General features: G+C 44.2%; 1 protein-coding gene across 1 annotated transcript in view; it reads left to right on the top strand.

The window, feature by feature from the left end:
- The first annotated feature begins 1,389 nt into the window (after positions 1 to 1,389).
- Positions 1,390 to 16,543, top strand: part of CHN2 (chimerin 2) — a 166,378-nt gene continuing 151,224 nt past the window's right edge. Inside the window, exon 1 of the mRNA XM_072854053.1 lies at positions 1,390 to 1,779. Coding sequence (XP_072710154.1) covers positions 1,731 to 1,779 — 49 coding nt within the window. The 5' untranslated portion in view covers positions 1,390 to 1,730. The remainder of the gene's footprint in view (positions 1,780 to 16,543) is intronic.

The raw sequence follows: 16,543 nt of genomic DNA, 5'->3' as shown, positions 1-16,543 counted from the left end.
GGGGTCTCGGTACCTGTTTTCCCGAGGAAAAAATAGGAACCGACCGCAGGGTCTGGGGAGCCGGGGTTGTATTTTGGCTCTGGGAGAAGGGGGAAGCCGCCGGGTGCGGGTTACAGAGGGCAGGCGGCTCGCACGCTGGTTTGAGACGCCGTGTAGCTGGGTGGGTAAGGCTTAGTCTGCCAAAGAAACGTCAGTGCGCTTCCTCGCTCGTCCCGAAGTAACTTTGTGTTACAGACTCTGTTAGGAAACATGGAAGGCTTTCATAAATCATCATCAAGGCAAAGGGGTTGTAGGCTTCTTACAGATCTTGTGCCAGCAAGACTTTGCTATGCCACTCGGCTTTTGACAACCATATGGCAGCTGACCACCTTCCTGCAGCCTTCTCACCCTCATTTTATAAAATGAGATGGAAGCTTTGGCTGGCGATACAGCACTGCGAAGGAAACACGAAGGGCAGGCAACAGGAGGCAGCCTCCAAGTGATGCTTTCTTGGCTCTTCCTCTTTCCCACTTGCCCATTAAGACACAGGGCAGCGGCCCAGGCTGGTCTGCCCCAGACCGGCCGTGCCCCCTCTGCGCGGCTGGCAGCCGGCCCGGCGGGTGCCCCCGTGTCCCCCTAGAGCCGCCGGGCCCGGGAGCGCTGCGGGGGGGCAGGCCCCAACTGTGGCCGGGCCGGGGCCCCGCAGTGCCCGCGGCCCCCGCTGCGCACCTGGCAGGGAGCGCCCGGGGCTGGTGCTGGTGTGGTTTTTTAAGAAAACGGATGCCAGGAGGGAAGAAAATGAACGGGAAGAAAAGTGAGGGTGGGAGCCTGCCAGGCGGGAGGAGGAGAGCCGCGGGAACGGAGGGCGACCCGCGGACGAAGGAGGCGGACAAAGGGCGGCTGGGGGCGAAGCCCTGCCCCAGGTGCGCGGCCCCGCTCCAGCCGTAGCTGCGCGGCAGCGGGGGGTCTCCGGCGGCCCGGGGGGGCGAGCGCCGGCAGGGCCGGGGGCCGGCGGGCGCCGCGCCCGCGGGAGCGCGGCCGAGCGCGGAGCCCACCCTGCGGCACGGCCCAGGGGGGCGCCGGGCCGAGGCGCTCAACAGGCGCTGCCGCCCCGCCGGGCGAGGCGGGACGGGCGCCGGCACATGGCAGGAGCCGCGCTCGCCGCCAGGCCCGTGCCAGGCGGCGGCGGCGGCGGCCGGAAAGGGGCTTGGCCGCCGCTCGGCGGGGCTGCCGCGCCGCCGGGGCTCGCCCGCGCGGGACCCACCCTGCCCGCTCAGCCGGGGCCGGCAGCCCGGCCGGCAGCGCCGCCGCTTCCTTTGTGTGCGTGAGGGGAGCTGCGGCGGGCGGCGGCAGGTCTCCCCGGCGGGTTGTCAGCGCTGCCCGCGAGGAGGCGGGGAAGGGAAGGGACGGGAAGGGAGGAGGCGAGGGAAGGCGCTGGCAGGGCGGCTCTGCCGTCCGCGCCACAAGGTAAGCGCTGCTCCCCAGGCGGAGCGGGAGGCACTGGCAGCGCCGTGGGGCCCTTTCCCTGACCTGCCGAGCGGTTTCGCCCAGCCCCGGAGCGCGGCCGGCAGCGCCTCGGCGGGGCGCCGCGGCCACCCGCTCCCCGGCGGCGCGGGGAGCCGAGCGCGGGCTGCGGCGGCGGCTCGGCGCAGCGCGGCTCCGGCACTTTGCGATGGGCTGGCGGCAGCGGCGGCCGGACAGCAGCGGGGGCCGACGCGGGGCTCGCAGCTAAGGGGCGAGGAGGAGGGACCATGGCCGCATCCAGTAACTCCAGTTTGTCCGGCTCGTCGGTTTCCTCCGGTAAGTTTCTCCGGCGAGCGCCGCATTTCTCCCCTCCCTCCATTTTAGCAGGGAGCTACCTGTCTGCAGAGCGCCTCGCCGTCCCGCCCGCCCCGAGCGGCCCCGGCCCCGCCGGCAGCCGCCGCGGTGGTCCCCGAGCCCCGCGCGGGCTCTGCCCCGGGGGGCGGCGATGCCCCTGCCCGGGGCCGGCAGTCCTTCAGCCGCCGCGGGGAGGGGAGCCGGGACTGGGGGGGCGCGGCGGGGCCCGGCTCGCCTCCCCGCCGCCCCGCCGTGCCTTTGTGTGGGGCGGGGGCGAGGGGAGCCCCGCGCCCGGCTGCCTCGCCGGAGGAGCGGCATCCCTCCCGGCTCGGGAAGGGGCGCGCCCGCGGCCGGCACGTTACCGGGAGCCCCCGCCTCGGGGTTTGGGTGGCCCGGGTTGTTCAGAGACCGCCTCGCCCTGCTGACGGGCGTCCTCTGCCGCGGTCCCCGCGGGGCAGGACCGGTCCCGCATCGCACCTCGGCGCGGAGTGCTGCGCGGGGGTGCCCCGCCGGCCGGAGACTGCCAGACGTGCCCCTTGGCGGGCGCCGTGGCACCCAGGGCGTTTTGAGTACTTCTGCAATACTGGGAACGATTACATTCCCCATCCGGATAGCAAATGCTGCAGGTGAAAAACCGCCCCAGGGTTTCGGCCGCCGGGGCCGTGCGCGGGTGTGAGGAGCTTGTGCTTGCTCGGGGTTCTGAGGGTGCTGGGGTGGGAGGCGGTGTGGGGCGGCTTGCCGCCCCTGACGGGGAGGGCGGGCTGCCTGCAGAGCCGCAGGAAGACAGAAAAGTTACGGTGCATTTCTGAGCGAGGCAGCCTGAAATTGAAAGCAGTGATACGATAGTACCCCCGCCTGCTTCTTAGCTCACTGAGCAGTTATTTTAATGTTTAAGTTATGAGAAATTGGCGGGGAGTGATATCCTGGCATTTTAGTGGGCTGAAGGAGTAAATAGAAGGATGAACAACTTTGGGGTTCAAGGGACCTGTGACTCAGTGTTTTACTTGAGGTGCCAGACTGAGAATTTCTAAGAATTTATAGCAATTCGTGCCATAAATATTTATTCCAACTCTTGTAATAAAAAACATAAACATTTCGAGCCCTGATTGCCTTAACTAGAAAGCACCTGAAAGAAGTAGGCAGGAGAAATTCTGCCTTGTGTTCATGTTCGCAATCCAAGAGTCGCAAGACCAGAATGAAAACAAGCAAGAGTCGACTCAACTCAGTAGCCTGTTAGTTAAGGTACTCATTTGGGCAATGTGATTTTTATTTTATGGAGCATTTGTATATTTTTACATCTAAGTTATGTGATAAAACCAGAGACAACCCTAAAAGCCTGGACTGGAACCTGGAATTCTCTTCCTTGGTGCTCTGACCATTAAGCTGCAGAAGCATGTCCCCCGCAAGCGTAGCTTCCTTGCTTGGTGAATCTCAAGGTCTTTCTTGCATACTGTTCCAGCTTCTGAGAAAGGATGCTGAGTGCATACCTCTGAATCCCCTCTGGCTTTACTGAATCTAGGATCCAGGATCTGTCTCCCGAACTGACAGATGGGTCTCCCTTGCAGTCTTGGTTCAAATGCCTGAACTGCAGGGAAGAGTGGGAGTTCAGGCACATCCTTGGTCTGAGCAGTTGATATCAGCTAACTCCAGGTGGCCTCCCGCTCAGCAGGTGAATCTAGCACCAAACTTAACATCTAGCTGAGGAACTGAGCTCTGGGCTTTAGATGTACATACTTAAAAGTCAGGGGTTTTGGCATTTGACAGTACCCTGCTTTGTATGAAGCCCTTAGCTACAGCCTACAGCAGTTCATGGTTTATCTTTTGTTTTGCATTTTTGCAAGGATGAGCACAGCTGAGCCTTGGCCCATGCTTGGGGCTCTTAGATGCCACAGTAGTACAACTAATAAATATTGTCAAGTGCTTCATAAAATAACTGAGTGCCCTTGGCTTTCATAACTTACAACCTTGGAGTGGTTTTTGGTTTTGTTCCAGTGCATTCAGTCTATATTTCTTCTATGCACAAACTAATCAGAAGTTAAATTTGCTGCAGCATGATAAAGTTTCCAATATTAGCAGACACACCATATCTGACTGTATGCAGCTGTATTTTGGCTGTCTGTGGTTTCGGTTCTCAGAACTCAGCGAGTCTTAGAGCATATTGTTTACATAATCTAACCAAACAGTCTTGCTTTTAAATTTAATTGGGTAGAATTTATATGTATGTTTAACTTACCAATATGAAGACTTCCAAATAGTATAATTATTTCTATTCCACAAAGAGGGAAGGTTATAGGATCACAATGCATTTTTGCTAATGGAAAAAGGAAGTGAAGTTTGTGGTTGATAGCAGAATACCATGCTGCAGGACTCAGCTCTACGATTGACTTGATGCTTGGCCTTGATCAAGCTGTTTAATGTGTTGCTGGATCTTTTTCCCATCTTTAAGAGCAGTTTAGTGTTTGTCCATCTCATAGGGAACTTCTGAAGCCAAATTAAAGCATTGCTCGTGTAATCCTTTCAGGTCTTGAAATAATCTAGGAACAATTACCATATTTGCAAATGCATTTTTAGCTTCAGCAAAACATGTTTTTTGTTTTTAGGGGTTTTTTTTAAATATGCTCATATACAAACATTCTGAGAAGAAATAAAACTGTTGATCTTGAGACCATATAAATAATTCAAGTCTGAGACCACTGTTAGGGTTTGGTGTTGTTTTCAGGTAACAACAGAAGATCTGCCTCGCTTCTGTCCTTAAATTAGTGTCTATAACATCCAAATACGGGGTTAGGTTTGAGCACTAGAACATGATATTTGAGAAATTATAGGTGGCTTGTTGTTGTAAGAACTGGGGGTAATAGCTGACTGCATATGCATGAGTACAAGTTGAAGTGGTTGACCCCCAGATTCTGGCCCACCTGAACACAAAGTAGTGCAGAGTATCTACAGGTTCCTTATATTCACATCAAGGTTTTGGTTAGCCTCTATTGCCTGTATGGAAAGGCAAGGGCTAGCTAGAATCCATCTTACAAGGAGTAAAAAGGTTTATTGACTGAGTGATAGTAGTGGAAATTAGAGTTTGAACAGCAAATGGGAATTTTCATTCACTTTTTTAAAGGCATGATTTCTTCCATCTCTTACCCGCCTTTCTTAAAATACAGATAGTTCTCCTTCCTTAGACAGTTTCCGTTTCTACTCTTCTTTTGTAAAATCATGTATTCATTATACAGGTGAGCACAGATGTGTTGTAGGAACAAAGTAGTCATATTAGGCCGCGGGGGGGGGGGAGGGAAGTCTGCTCGTGAACGCTGACTGCTGAAGCCTGAGAATGTGTTACTGCAAGTGACCATTTGCAATGTAACATTTCTGTTTCAATTCCTGCCAATTCATATCAATGAGAAAAAATGTTAAACAGTTCACATATATTTAATGTGAGGATGCTGCCTAAGAATTTTATGGTGTAGATATTCTGCCTGCCCACTTATGTTTTCTGTAAATGTGCAAGTAGGATTTATGGTCTTCACTTGAACTTGTGTCTACATTAAAGACCAGAATTTGGTTCTGTCCTGGAGTGGCTGTTTATAAGCACTACCTGCACAGTGACATGGCAGGGTGGTTAGCTGTAGCTGTTGTACAGATGGGGAGCTAACATGCATGGAGAGCTATGACTTCAGCTATCAACTAATGGTAAAGCAAGTATTTGTACTTAGGAATCCATTGCTCCTTTGCTTTCACAGCTAAAGAACCTGTCCCTCCTTCAGAGCTGTGTCTGTGGTCTGCGTACTGGTCTCCAACAGCCACTGTGAGGCTGCTAATTATAGGTTCAATAATATTAGGTACTTATCATGGGCCCCATCTAACAGGAGCCTATGAAGGAGTTTTTTCAGTAAGCTAGCACTCACTGGTAACAAAATCTACAGGAGAGCCGTGGGTATTTGTATTGTATTTCTTCATATATAGCTTTCTGCTTTTGGTGACAGAACTTAAGCTGCTCTTTGACTACCAAGAGTGTTTGAAGGTGGCCAGGGGAGAAGGGGGTATACTGTGCTGAGGGAAGAAGGTGGGCATGATAAGCAGTTAAATTAAGCATTCTTCTTTGGACCTTAGGTAAATCTGCACAGCATATGAAGTGCTGAAATTATAATTACTTCCACTGGGAATTCCACTTTACTTTCCTGTAATCTCTTCTATAGCACATGCCCAGGTGATCTATTAGCTGTATTCCTTGCAAGCCCCTAAATTTTGTTCTCCCTAGATGAAGTGCTGATTCAACCACAAGCAGCATCTTTTCTTTCTCTCCTATCCTCTAAAGAGGACTGTACATGTTTCTATGCTTTCCTTCATGCTGCTTTCTGCTTAAAATAGACATATTCCCTTACCGCTCCCCATTTTACTATTGACCCTTATTCTCACTCATTCTGATCTTTCTTTTTTTAAACTTTGTTGTTGTTGTTATTGAAACTTTTCAGCTTTTTCCTGGCAAACAATTTGCTTCTCCCACTTTGTCACCAGCTACCTCCAATTTCCTCCACCCAGTAGCCAAATACTGATTGTACACGAATTATGAACTTAAGGCTCTGCTTGCTGGAATGTAAATACAATCCTGAGCGAAGACACCTTTGTGTCTGTGTCTGCTCTGCTTGTCTAAGGAGCAAAAAATCCAGCATGCTTCCCAGCTAGGCTCCATGCAGCGGTATTTCTAGGGGTCAGACATCTCAGTCTCTGCGCAGTTGTGCCATCCAAAGCTAGGATGAAGTGGCTGTAAATCCCAGCTGCCTTTAAGTTTTTGAGCTCCGCTTGAAAAGTCTTCTGCCAGATAGCCTCCCTGTAACGGGTGGATAGATTAGATAGCTTGGGCTATCTATTAGGTAAGGGTCCACACTGAAGGTAAATGTAAATACGAGTCTGCTAAATATGAGTCGGGCTTTCTCCTCCAGCAGGACTCAGACTGTGCCAAAACCTTTGCCTGAGTCTGAGCCTGTGCTGTGAGAGTGGTAACACTGGGAGAATTTGGATGAAGACCCAAGGCAAACATGTAAATGCATGTGCCAGCGTACCCAGTATTTTGTGTTTTCTATGAGCTCCAAAGATAAATTTGCAGGTGTTAGACTGAAGGGATAGCTCTGCACTGTTCTGCTTCCCATCTGAATTGATGCTTCTTCATGTGCTGTGTGCATTTCAAGTAATACCTGTTATTAGACCAAATGATGGATGTGAAACACATAGGCAAACTTTCTGCTACAGGTCTGGAGAAGGGCTTGTGTGTCCTGTCGGGGTATTTTTACTTTTCAGCTGTGTCCACTGCTCTAATAAAAGATACTGCTTCTCCCCACAAACTCCCTGCTTTTGTAAACTCAGATACTTAAGTAGATGACCACTATAAATTCCTTTAAAATCACCGATTATTGATGCATTTTTTTTTAAATTGGAAATCAAAAACTGTTTTTCTGTCCTGAAGCTCAGGGGAAAAGGCCTTTAAGTATCATTTAAGCAGTGATCCTCATTTAATTAATAATGAAGTTTATGGTTCATAACCTAATTCTTGTAATAAATTGAAAGGCAACAAATTTTTTTTTTAAGTAAACAGAGATATGTTGTTTAAAGGCAGTATAGTTCTCAACTACATGTTTTCACACATACTCCATGTTTTGAGAAGGATAAAAACCCACTTACTGAGGGAAGAAGAAAAATCTTTGATGGTTCCAGTAACTTAACAAGGTCAAAATAAAATATTAAAGGCTCATGTCTCTCTGGGGGTCAAGAAGGTGCTATGATGTGAAATAGGCAGATATATTGTAAAAATGAAAGTCAACATAGGCTGATTTTAATTAAGATGCAAGCAAGTGAGAAGAAATGAAATTACTATTGTACACAGATTCAGAGAGATTCTAATTGGGAAAAAGATTAGTAAATGAAAATAGATGTTTATTCTCAATGATTTAATAGAAATAGTGTTGTGAAAATGGCACATGAAAGCCATTTAAATAATGCTGCCATCATGCTGATAAGGTGCTACTTTTGATTCTTAAAAGGGCAATAAGAGTTCTTTTTATTTCTGTTCCTCATGCCAGGCTTCTGCTGGCCAGGGTGTTCTTGCTCTAAATTAAAGCTGAAGTCTTTTGTATTTGATGATTATATAGAACTCACCATTCTTATTAAAAATAATAAAAATTCAAAAGGGAAAAATGCCAAAGTACTCCATTCTGATGTAGTGATTGCTCCAACAGTTAGTTACTGAATGTGTAGGCTGTGATTAATGAGAATAAAATAGCCTGGAAACTGGTACAATGCATATCTGCTTCACAATTTAGCTTATACTGGTACTCTGTAAAGCAAAAGTCTTATTCTTCTTGTGGATCTGCTTGTCTCAGAGACATATGTGGAGGATCAGACGAACAGTCTTTCATGCTGTCATGATGATGACCTTTTTGGATACCAGTTCAATTGACTAGTTCTTGCCTTCTGTTTGATGGTTCTAAGAAGGCTTAGATATGCCAAATGCTGAGCGATTGTAGGCAGGAATATTTTACATTAGTGAGTATTATACACAGTCCTCTTGTATGCCTGTGCCCATGATGTTTTACATGTTTCAGATGATAATAATTTGGCTATTATGGTGCATAGCTAAGTCTTAAACCTGGTGTTTTAGACAAAGAAATTTTTTTTTTAAGTTGCTTTGTTTATATACGTACCTTTGGCTAAAGGGCAACAGTGGCTGGGTTTGCCTTGCTTGCAACACTGAGTGCTGGCAGAAGGTGTTCCCATGCTGGGGAGCCAGTCTGTTGTCGCTTGTTCTTCTCTCCTACAAAAGGAGGAGATGTTTAGGAGATTAAATATTTGGAGAACTGTGTGTTAAGGAATGGCACATTAATATTGCATGAAAAAGCTTTTGTTGCAGGGAAATATAGCAGGATTTATACAAGAAGCTATAAATCTGTAATTCTGTATATATCACATTCTTTACAGGTGTAGTCACAGTTCATCTAAGAATTATATACAGTAGCTAGTGTAAATGTATAGTTTTAACTGCTATGAATAATGACCCATTCTTGCTGTCTTTTTCTGACCTTTGATTATGAGAATGTAAATTTGAATTTTACATTTGGAGGTGGTTATTACAAACTATGAATCACTCACGATTCAGCAACAATAGTTTCATCATCCTGTTTTACTCAGCAATAATCCAAATCCTGGGGCTGGAAACTGAGTGTATCCCTGGTAGAAGGAAACTGATGTTGCAATACTGTCCTTGTAACATTAACGTGCTTTAAAGTTTGCCAAAGAATAGGTTGAAACTTGACAGCACAGGGTGATGTGTTTGGTAAGGTAAGGAGAGGTTAAAGGGTTTTTAAAATTCAGAAGAATGCGCAAGTGTCGCTCACCTTGCTTCTGGTGTTATTGATCAAGGTCATCACGAATGAATTAGTTCAGTAAATAAGACATCTGTTCTGAGGATATCTTTATCAGGCAGTCCGATTCCCCTGAGACAAGGTGTCTCCAGTATGGTATTATTACTGACAGTGTAGAAAGTACTCGGTGGGCCCTTTCTTATCATCAGTAAATCACGTGTCACCTGCTGCGACCTGTGTGTCAAGTCACATTTCTCAATTTCTTCTTACAAGCTTGTCGTGTAGCTATTCCTCTCCTTCCTTATCACCTTCTTGTTGGCTGTTTAAACATTGCTTGTAGCTTTTAAAAAAACCAACATGTTATGAAGTGCGTTTGTGGTGTTACGCTTTTTATTTCATCAAAGAAGAAAATTGAATGTTAGAAGAGCTGGAGACCTCAGTTTGTAAATGAGATTCAGCTTGTTGAGCAGATGTTTAATTGCTAAAAAATTTGTCTTATCTTGACAGATCAATTGGTTAAATGTTTGGCTTTGTGTTATGGCAAGGAAGAAAAATGGCAAGCATACATCATCCACAGGCATACTGGGCATGGCCATTGCAAAGGCAGGCAGAAGTTCCTGGGAGAAGGTGGTTCTTCTGCTCCAGCAACGTACAGCGTGCCAGAGGGCCTGTGGTGTGGTCAAAAGCAAAAGAAATCTGACAGCTCTTTCAGTATTAAGTTTGCCGTCAAAAGACTTGGAGTATCTGTTACAGTATTTTTCCACTGTGTGAAGCTGCATGAATTCCACCTTAATTCCCCAATGAACTAGATAAAATGCCCCAAAGGGAAGAGGAGAGGGTGAGGGGATTGTGGATACCCAGACAGATGCTCCATTTTCAGCTTTTCTGAGGTATCTTATATGGTTGCTGTTAAAGGCAGTTGTATTTTTGTGTGTGTGTGGCTGAACCCTACCTTTGTGTACTCTTTGTGCATATTATACAGTGCTGTGGCCCTGCAGGCAGTGCCAGCCCTTGTATCTCCCGCTTTGAAGCAGTCATGTTGTGTGTGAGCATGTGTAGCTTAATAGTGAACCATATCCTATCCTGATTAGGAGTTCAGGGTTAGGTACTTCCTAGCACAGAGGCATATATAAACTGTGGACCCCTTTGGCATGGAAAATCAGGGATGCTAGTGGCTGACGTGGGCTGTTAGCACATTTAGATAACTTTACAGGAGAAAGTTCCATCCACTGCTGTTAAACACAACGATATCACCTCTGTCTAAAGTCCCTGAGCTTTAGGAGTATGTAGGCTGGGAAACTGGTGAAATATATATGCTATATGCCTGCTTTATCCTTTTACACTTCTTTAGGTATCCACTGATAGTCACTGTGAGAGATATCTACCGATCTGACCCGTTGTTGCTGTTCTTATGTATATAGCCCGTAGAGTTACTGCTGAGTCAGCATGCCATGACTTCTAGGTCCTGCTTTCTACAGCCAAGAGCTCCTAAAAGAGAAGAAAAATTTGGGATGGGTTTGAAATATGGGATGTTGACATTCTGTGTTGCAGGTTAAAACCAAAACCAAAACCCACACCTATATTGCAAGGAGACCTGATAGGAAAATCTTATTAATAGCACGCCGTATAGAACAGTATATAGATTTATCTCAAACACTCTTTCTTCCTTTGATTGAAAAGCTTTTTCCTTCTTCTCCTTTGCTTTATGAATGTATGACCCAGCTGGATTTATGATCCAGCTGTAGGTGGATCACATTTAATATTGGAATCAAAAAGAATGAAGGCTAGCAATTAATGAACTTTAAGAGCTAAAGTGGAGTTTTTCATATAAGGTTCCTCAAAGTTCCAAGATTTAGGGCTTTACAAAAAACCTGAATGTTGCAATCAAATTTCTGTAGTGCACAGAAGCGTCTAAAAGCTGAATTAATTCTCGGTAAAATATTTTGTTTTTTAAATGAAAACCTGTTTATGAGCTCAAGGTATGAAGTTCTGACCCTTCAAGCTGCTTGGTACCTTCTGCTCCCACTGCATTGAGGTAGTAAATCAGCAGCTTGCAGGTCTGGGTAGTTGCTTATCTGAGTATTTTAATGCAGTTTCCATTAAAGCAGCATCTGCTGTTATGATGGGGCAAATTATTATAGGCTACATGGTAAACCCCCCCTCCTCCAAGTACTGGTACATAACATATTTAATATTCAGTGCATTTAGATTATATATAGAACATGTCAATTCATTGGTGATGAATTTCCCAGGATTATGTACAAGACTTAAATTATACATAATTTGTATAAATACCTGCTTCTTGAGGGAGCATACTCTCCATAACTCCTGATCTCCTGGCAGGAAAACTAAGATGATGGACAGCTTTTAGCAGCATGCTGTGATAGCTCTGTATTTGTTTTATTTTTCAGTCTGAAGCACATAGTTAGGCTGTTTTGTGTTGATGAACTTGTTTACTGAAAGAATATTGAACCCTTTGATGTCTTAACAAAAATGGAAAGACAAATTTCAATTCTAAGTTTCCTCATGCTCATTTGTGTCTAACATATTGGTGTATGTTGGAAATTCTGCTTATGTTTAGAGAATAACAGGTAAATGATGACTTAAATAGGAGTGGCTGCCATGGATGAAACTTCAGTGCTCCTGAGTGGGTGCTTGAGGCTGGGAGACAAATTAAAGCTATGGAAATAGTGATTGACAAGCATGCTTTTTTGTCCTCTTCCATTATGACACTAAAAACAGTGTTATATCCGTAAACCATTGAGAAATAAAATGGATGAACTGGAGGATGGAGGTAAGTAGATGCCAGATTGGTGAGAATTTAGGAAATTATGTAGACAAGAGAAAGAGATGCTTTTATTTAGGTTGTATAGAGAGAAGAATACAGGATCCTGAGCTCTTTACAAAGCGGGTTGCTGTATTAGACCATGGTATTTAACAGAGGTAGAATTTTATAGATTTTATAGAACCTCTGGTCATTTTGGTAGTAGATGAGTATGTCCTAGCGTGTAAGAGAGAAAAGCCGTAGGTGCATTGACACTCTGTTACAAAATGTTGAATATTGGGTTCAGCCCTTATCTGGTGTTTCTGAGTGAGTGCACGAGCAGGGGAGCTCTAATGCATACCCGAAAGCATCAGTCGCTGGCCGTGAAAAATTAGGTAATAACCTTTTTTTCTCTGATTGAACCAACAGTTGACTGTCAAAGTGAAGAAGCATCCCATGCTACGGTAGTGTTTTAGGTACACACATGGTACAACGTGATTTCTAGGCTAGGAGGTTTTGGATTTTTATGGAGCTCTCCGAGCTGCATTTCCATCAGTGCAGCACCTGGAGTGACCACTGTGGTGGCTTTCCATATTGCAGTTTGAGTGATTTCTCCTGCAATTTGAAAAAGTATCATGACCATAAAACAAAGAGATTTTCTGGGCGTGCTGTTGGGTAGCATTGCTGGGTAGTCCTATTGTGCATTGCTAAACTTGTTTTATTTCCTTTCAGAAGTGATGGATTAGTTCATTCAATAAGGTCCAAGAAAAAAACCCAAGGAATTCTCCTCCCAAATCCCTTAAATTGCCTTATACCATTGATTTTAAAAATAAACCTGAAAAAATGAAGTTTAAGTGCAAAACCAAAGAGTTAAGTGTATTACTTTTAATAATTAATGTAGTAGTAAATCTTTAAGCACTGGCAACTTAAGAAATCAACACATACTGTGTGATTTCTTCTGGAACTACAAAATTTGGCAGATGTGTACGGGTTATATATGGGCTTGTTTGCATATAAATATTACTTCAAAAAAAGGTCTTAAGAGCTATAATGAAAAAAAATGTTCAGACATGGAAATATTATTGAATAGTTATTCTGGAACAGCTATTCCTGAACACTATTCAGTTAAGTTATAGTAATGTAGATCATTGACTTGAAAGGTGTAGAAATATGGCATTAATTATATTCATTTGTCACATAACGCTAAGCTTCTCTTTTCCTTCTTTTTCCTTTCTTCTCTATGTATTCTTGAAAGCTCGTTGCTCCCTTTTTGTCAGAGACATAATGCATTCTTGCCATCAGAAACTTAAACCTGAACCTGCCATTTTCAAGGGTTTTTTCTTCTTTTATTTAGTTTTGTGTTGTTTAGCACAGGAGCTGATCACATGATGGTTAAACTAGAAAAGGATAAAACGACGTGAAGATAAAAATGATTAATTTCAGAGTAAAACTTTGCTGAGCAGAACAGGTCATTATTAGGTAGAAGCATTCATATCATGCACATAAGAGGTGCAGTCAGGACTGGAGGTCTACTTTGCTGAATGTTGTTGAACAGGATATTGTAATTACTGTTGTTTCATTTATGCTGACATACATTTATAGAGAGATTGCGTGAAAAGGCCACAGGGAGGTTGGTAGCTGTATAAATATGGAATAAATGACAGTTTGGGGCCCAAAAATATTGTAACTTAAAGAATGCTAGAAGCATGAGGATAGTGGGTGTAAACCACAGTGAAAACGGTGAAGAATTGGCATGTTATTATTAATTACATGTATCAAAAATGTGTGTGTATGTTTAAGAAAATAACAGGAACGAGAATGTTTAGGAAAATAGCAGGAATTTGCCCCCCTTCCCCCCTCCCCCGAGCTGTTTTTTTAATTCTGTTAACTAAGGAGGAGGCGGCACATTGTCTTCAAAGAATTGCTGCAGAGGGCTTTGGCTCATGAAAGCCTTTTCTGTCTTGTATTTGTTTCAGATCCTTTGATCTCTTTTAGTTTGATGAGTACATGTCATCACTTGGTATTGCAATTGCTTCCTCTTGCTCAGATATGACAGTAATAAATATATTCACTGAAGAGTGTAATTTAAAATTTATATTATTCACAGTTATTGGCAAGTACTGTAGCCTAAATGGTGAAAATGAGGGGGGGTCTGGTTCAGGTTGATTTTTTTAAAATAATTTATCCGTCCTATCAATATGCATAATAAGCTTATCAAAACAGACTTCTCAAAAATTAAAGAAGAAAAAACTCAATATAAACTGATTGTAAGTGTAACTGAGTAGTGTAATTTACTTTCACTTTACAGGAAAAGGCTTTCAGCTTCACCTCTTAAGCAGCTTTAGAAAACTGCATACTGACTCCTGGCAGTAGTGTATTGATTGAAAGCATCCAGAGTGTCTAGAAAACATAAGTGTACACAAATTCATCTGAAAGGAATGTGTTTTATAGAAAGAAACTCCATCACTGTGTAGGGTTTGTAACAAGTATGTTAACTTCAAATATACTGGATATACTATAATATATAATAAAGAGCTTAATAATTGCAGGATTTTTTTAAAAAAAATCTTTTTTCATCATTTTGTAAATACTTAACTAATCTTCACAGCACCTGTTTCGTAACTGGGGAGAAATTAGGCAGAAAAATGGACCCATTCAGCTACTACCAGGGACTAAAGTGAAAATCAACATGGAGTAAAAATAGAAGATTTTTCAGGAAACATTCTCAATTCATTAGAGAATGAATTGAGGTCCCCCCTTGGACCTCATTGGGAGCTTTGGCCCATATGATGGATGTATTTAGGACTTTTTTTTCCCTTGGTATAGTTTACCTTATTTTTATTTTATATAATAGTGTGTCACAAATTAAGCAGTTTAAGACATGCTTTGTCTCAGTAAAATTTAGATAGATTTCTTTTTGTTTTTCCCTCCTTTCTTCTATGTACTCTATCCCTCCACATGTAAAGCTTTGCTACGCTTAGACTTGGGGTTAGGTAGACTTACGCTTAAACCAGTTAAGTAACTGCAAGTAACGTCAATGATGTGAACAGTGTTATCCTGGATTTATGTTCTGACAGTTACTTGGTCTGATACTGACTTTCCCCATCCTTGATGATCAGGCTGTTCCCTAGTAAACATTTCAGAACAGATTTATTCACTGCTATGTACTTAAAGAAGTTGATGCTGTTCATTTCTGGGGCTGTTGAGCACCATTTGGAATAGCAGCTGCTGAGGTAACGATTTGGACGTGTCCCCTACCACCCTTGAAAGGAGAAACATCGTGGGCGCACAGAACCTTTCCAAAGTATCAACGACAAGCAAGCTTGAAAGCATTTGCATATTTTATTTCAACAGATTTTTTCCCACCATGAATATGTTTATCTTTGCTTGCAGGTACTGAGTCTGATTGTGTGATGTCAAGCAGGAATGACTTCAGGATTTTTTGTATATCTAAGGCTCCCATAAGCGCATGAGCAAGGGCATTTTCTTTCTGATTACCTGCCAGGTTGTGACAAACTTAAAGAAATACGATCTTATGGGTAAGACTTGGTAGTCAGCTCAGTTTACTGTATCCTGTGATTTATTGGAGCCTGCAGTCCATGTAATGGGAGATGCCAGCTCTCATTTGAGGGAGCTCTAAGAAAGAATGAGAAACTCGCCTTCAGGCCTGGACCAGCTTTCTTAAATACTGAGAAAAAAAGAGTTTTGTAGTGAGGTTATTGCTTGAAACCAAACCAAATTTTAGGCCAGTCTGTCTTCATCTCATTCCCACTGCTCCTCCCAAAACAGCCAAACTTCCACCCTTCTGCGTAGTAAACACACCAGTCTTTATAATTTGTGATCCTAAGGAACCAAACCTTGCGGAAATTCAGCTGGGTCTCACCATCGGAGAGTCTGGGTTTAAGTTTTCTATGAGAAGTTAAGTTCTAGGACTAGTTGACCTGTCAGAGCGGTGTAAAGTTCCCATCAGTGCAAATGGGAATCAAAACAGATGTGCTACTAAATGTCTGAATCTGCAGTATTACTGTTGGGTTTATATCATCAGGGATAATTTTTCTTTGGATAGTCTTCGTAAGAGGAAAATAAGAATCAGCCTTGTAATGGTACAAGTATGAAGAGACTACCTCCAGCCCTTAGCATCACTTTCTCAAAATGCCTTGCTCATGCTGGTCCTTGCTTTCCTTGCGTTTGGAAATAGTAGAACAAATGCAGCAGAAGGTAGGTGAGCTGAAAAACTATGAAGGGGGACAAACAATATTCCTGTAAGATGGCTTTGTGGCCATTATATTTTCCCTGTTCTCGGTCACTTTGCAAGAGATTTGCCCGTGCTGGGCAGCTGGCTAAAGCACGGCACCCAGAACAGTGGCTAGAGCATGTTTGCGTAGGAGGAGCTGTGCAGCGTTGGCCACAGGCTCAGCTGCAGCCCTGTGTCTTCCTCCCACCTGTGGCCACCAGCAGATGCTGAGGAGAGAGTGTAAGAATAGAACGAATGCGCAGAGTAAACTTCTGCAGAATATTCTGTTGGCATCCAGAAATCTGTGGCTTGGAAAATTCCTGAGACAAAGAGCTGGATTCTTAAGTTTAATAGACATACTTTATTCTTATATTTCATTTCATGAATTTGCTTAGTTGTTCT

The sequence above is a fragment of the Ciconia boyciana genome, chromosome 2 (genome assembly GCF_034638445.1).
Source record: "Ciconia boyciana chromosome 2, ASM3463844v1, whole genome shotgun sequence".
In the NCBI taxonomy this organism is placed as follows: Eukaryota; Metazoa; Chordata; class Aves; order Ciconiiformes; family Ciconiidae; genus Ciconia; species Ciconia boyciana.
This window is presented reverse-complemented; position numbering and strand designations above follow the sequence as displayed.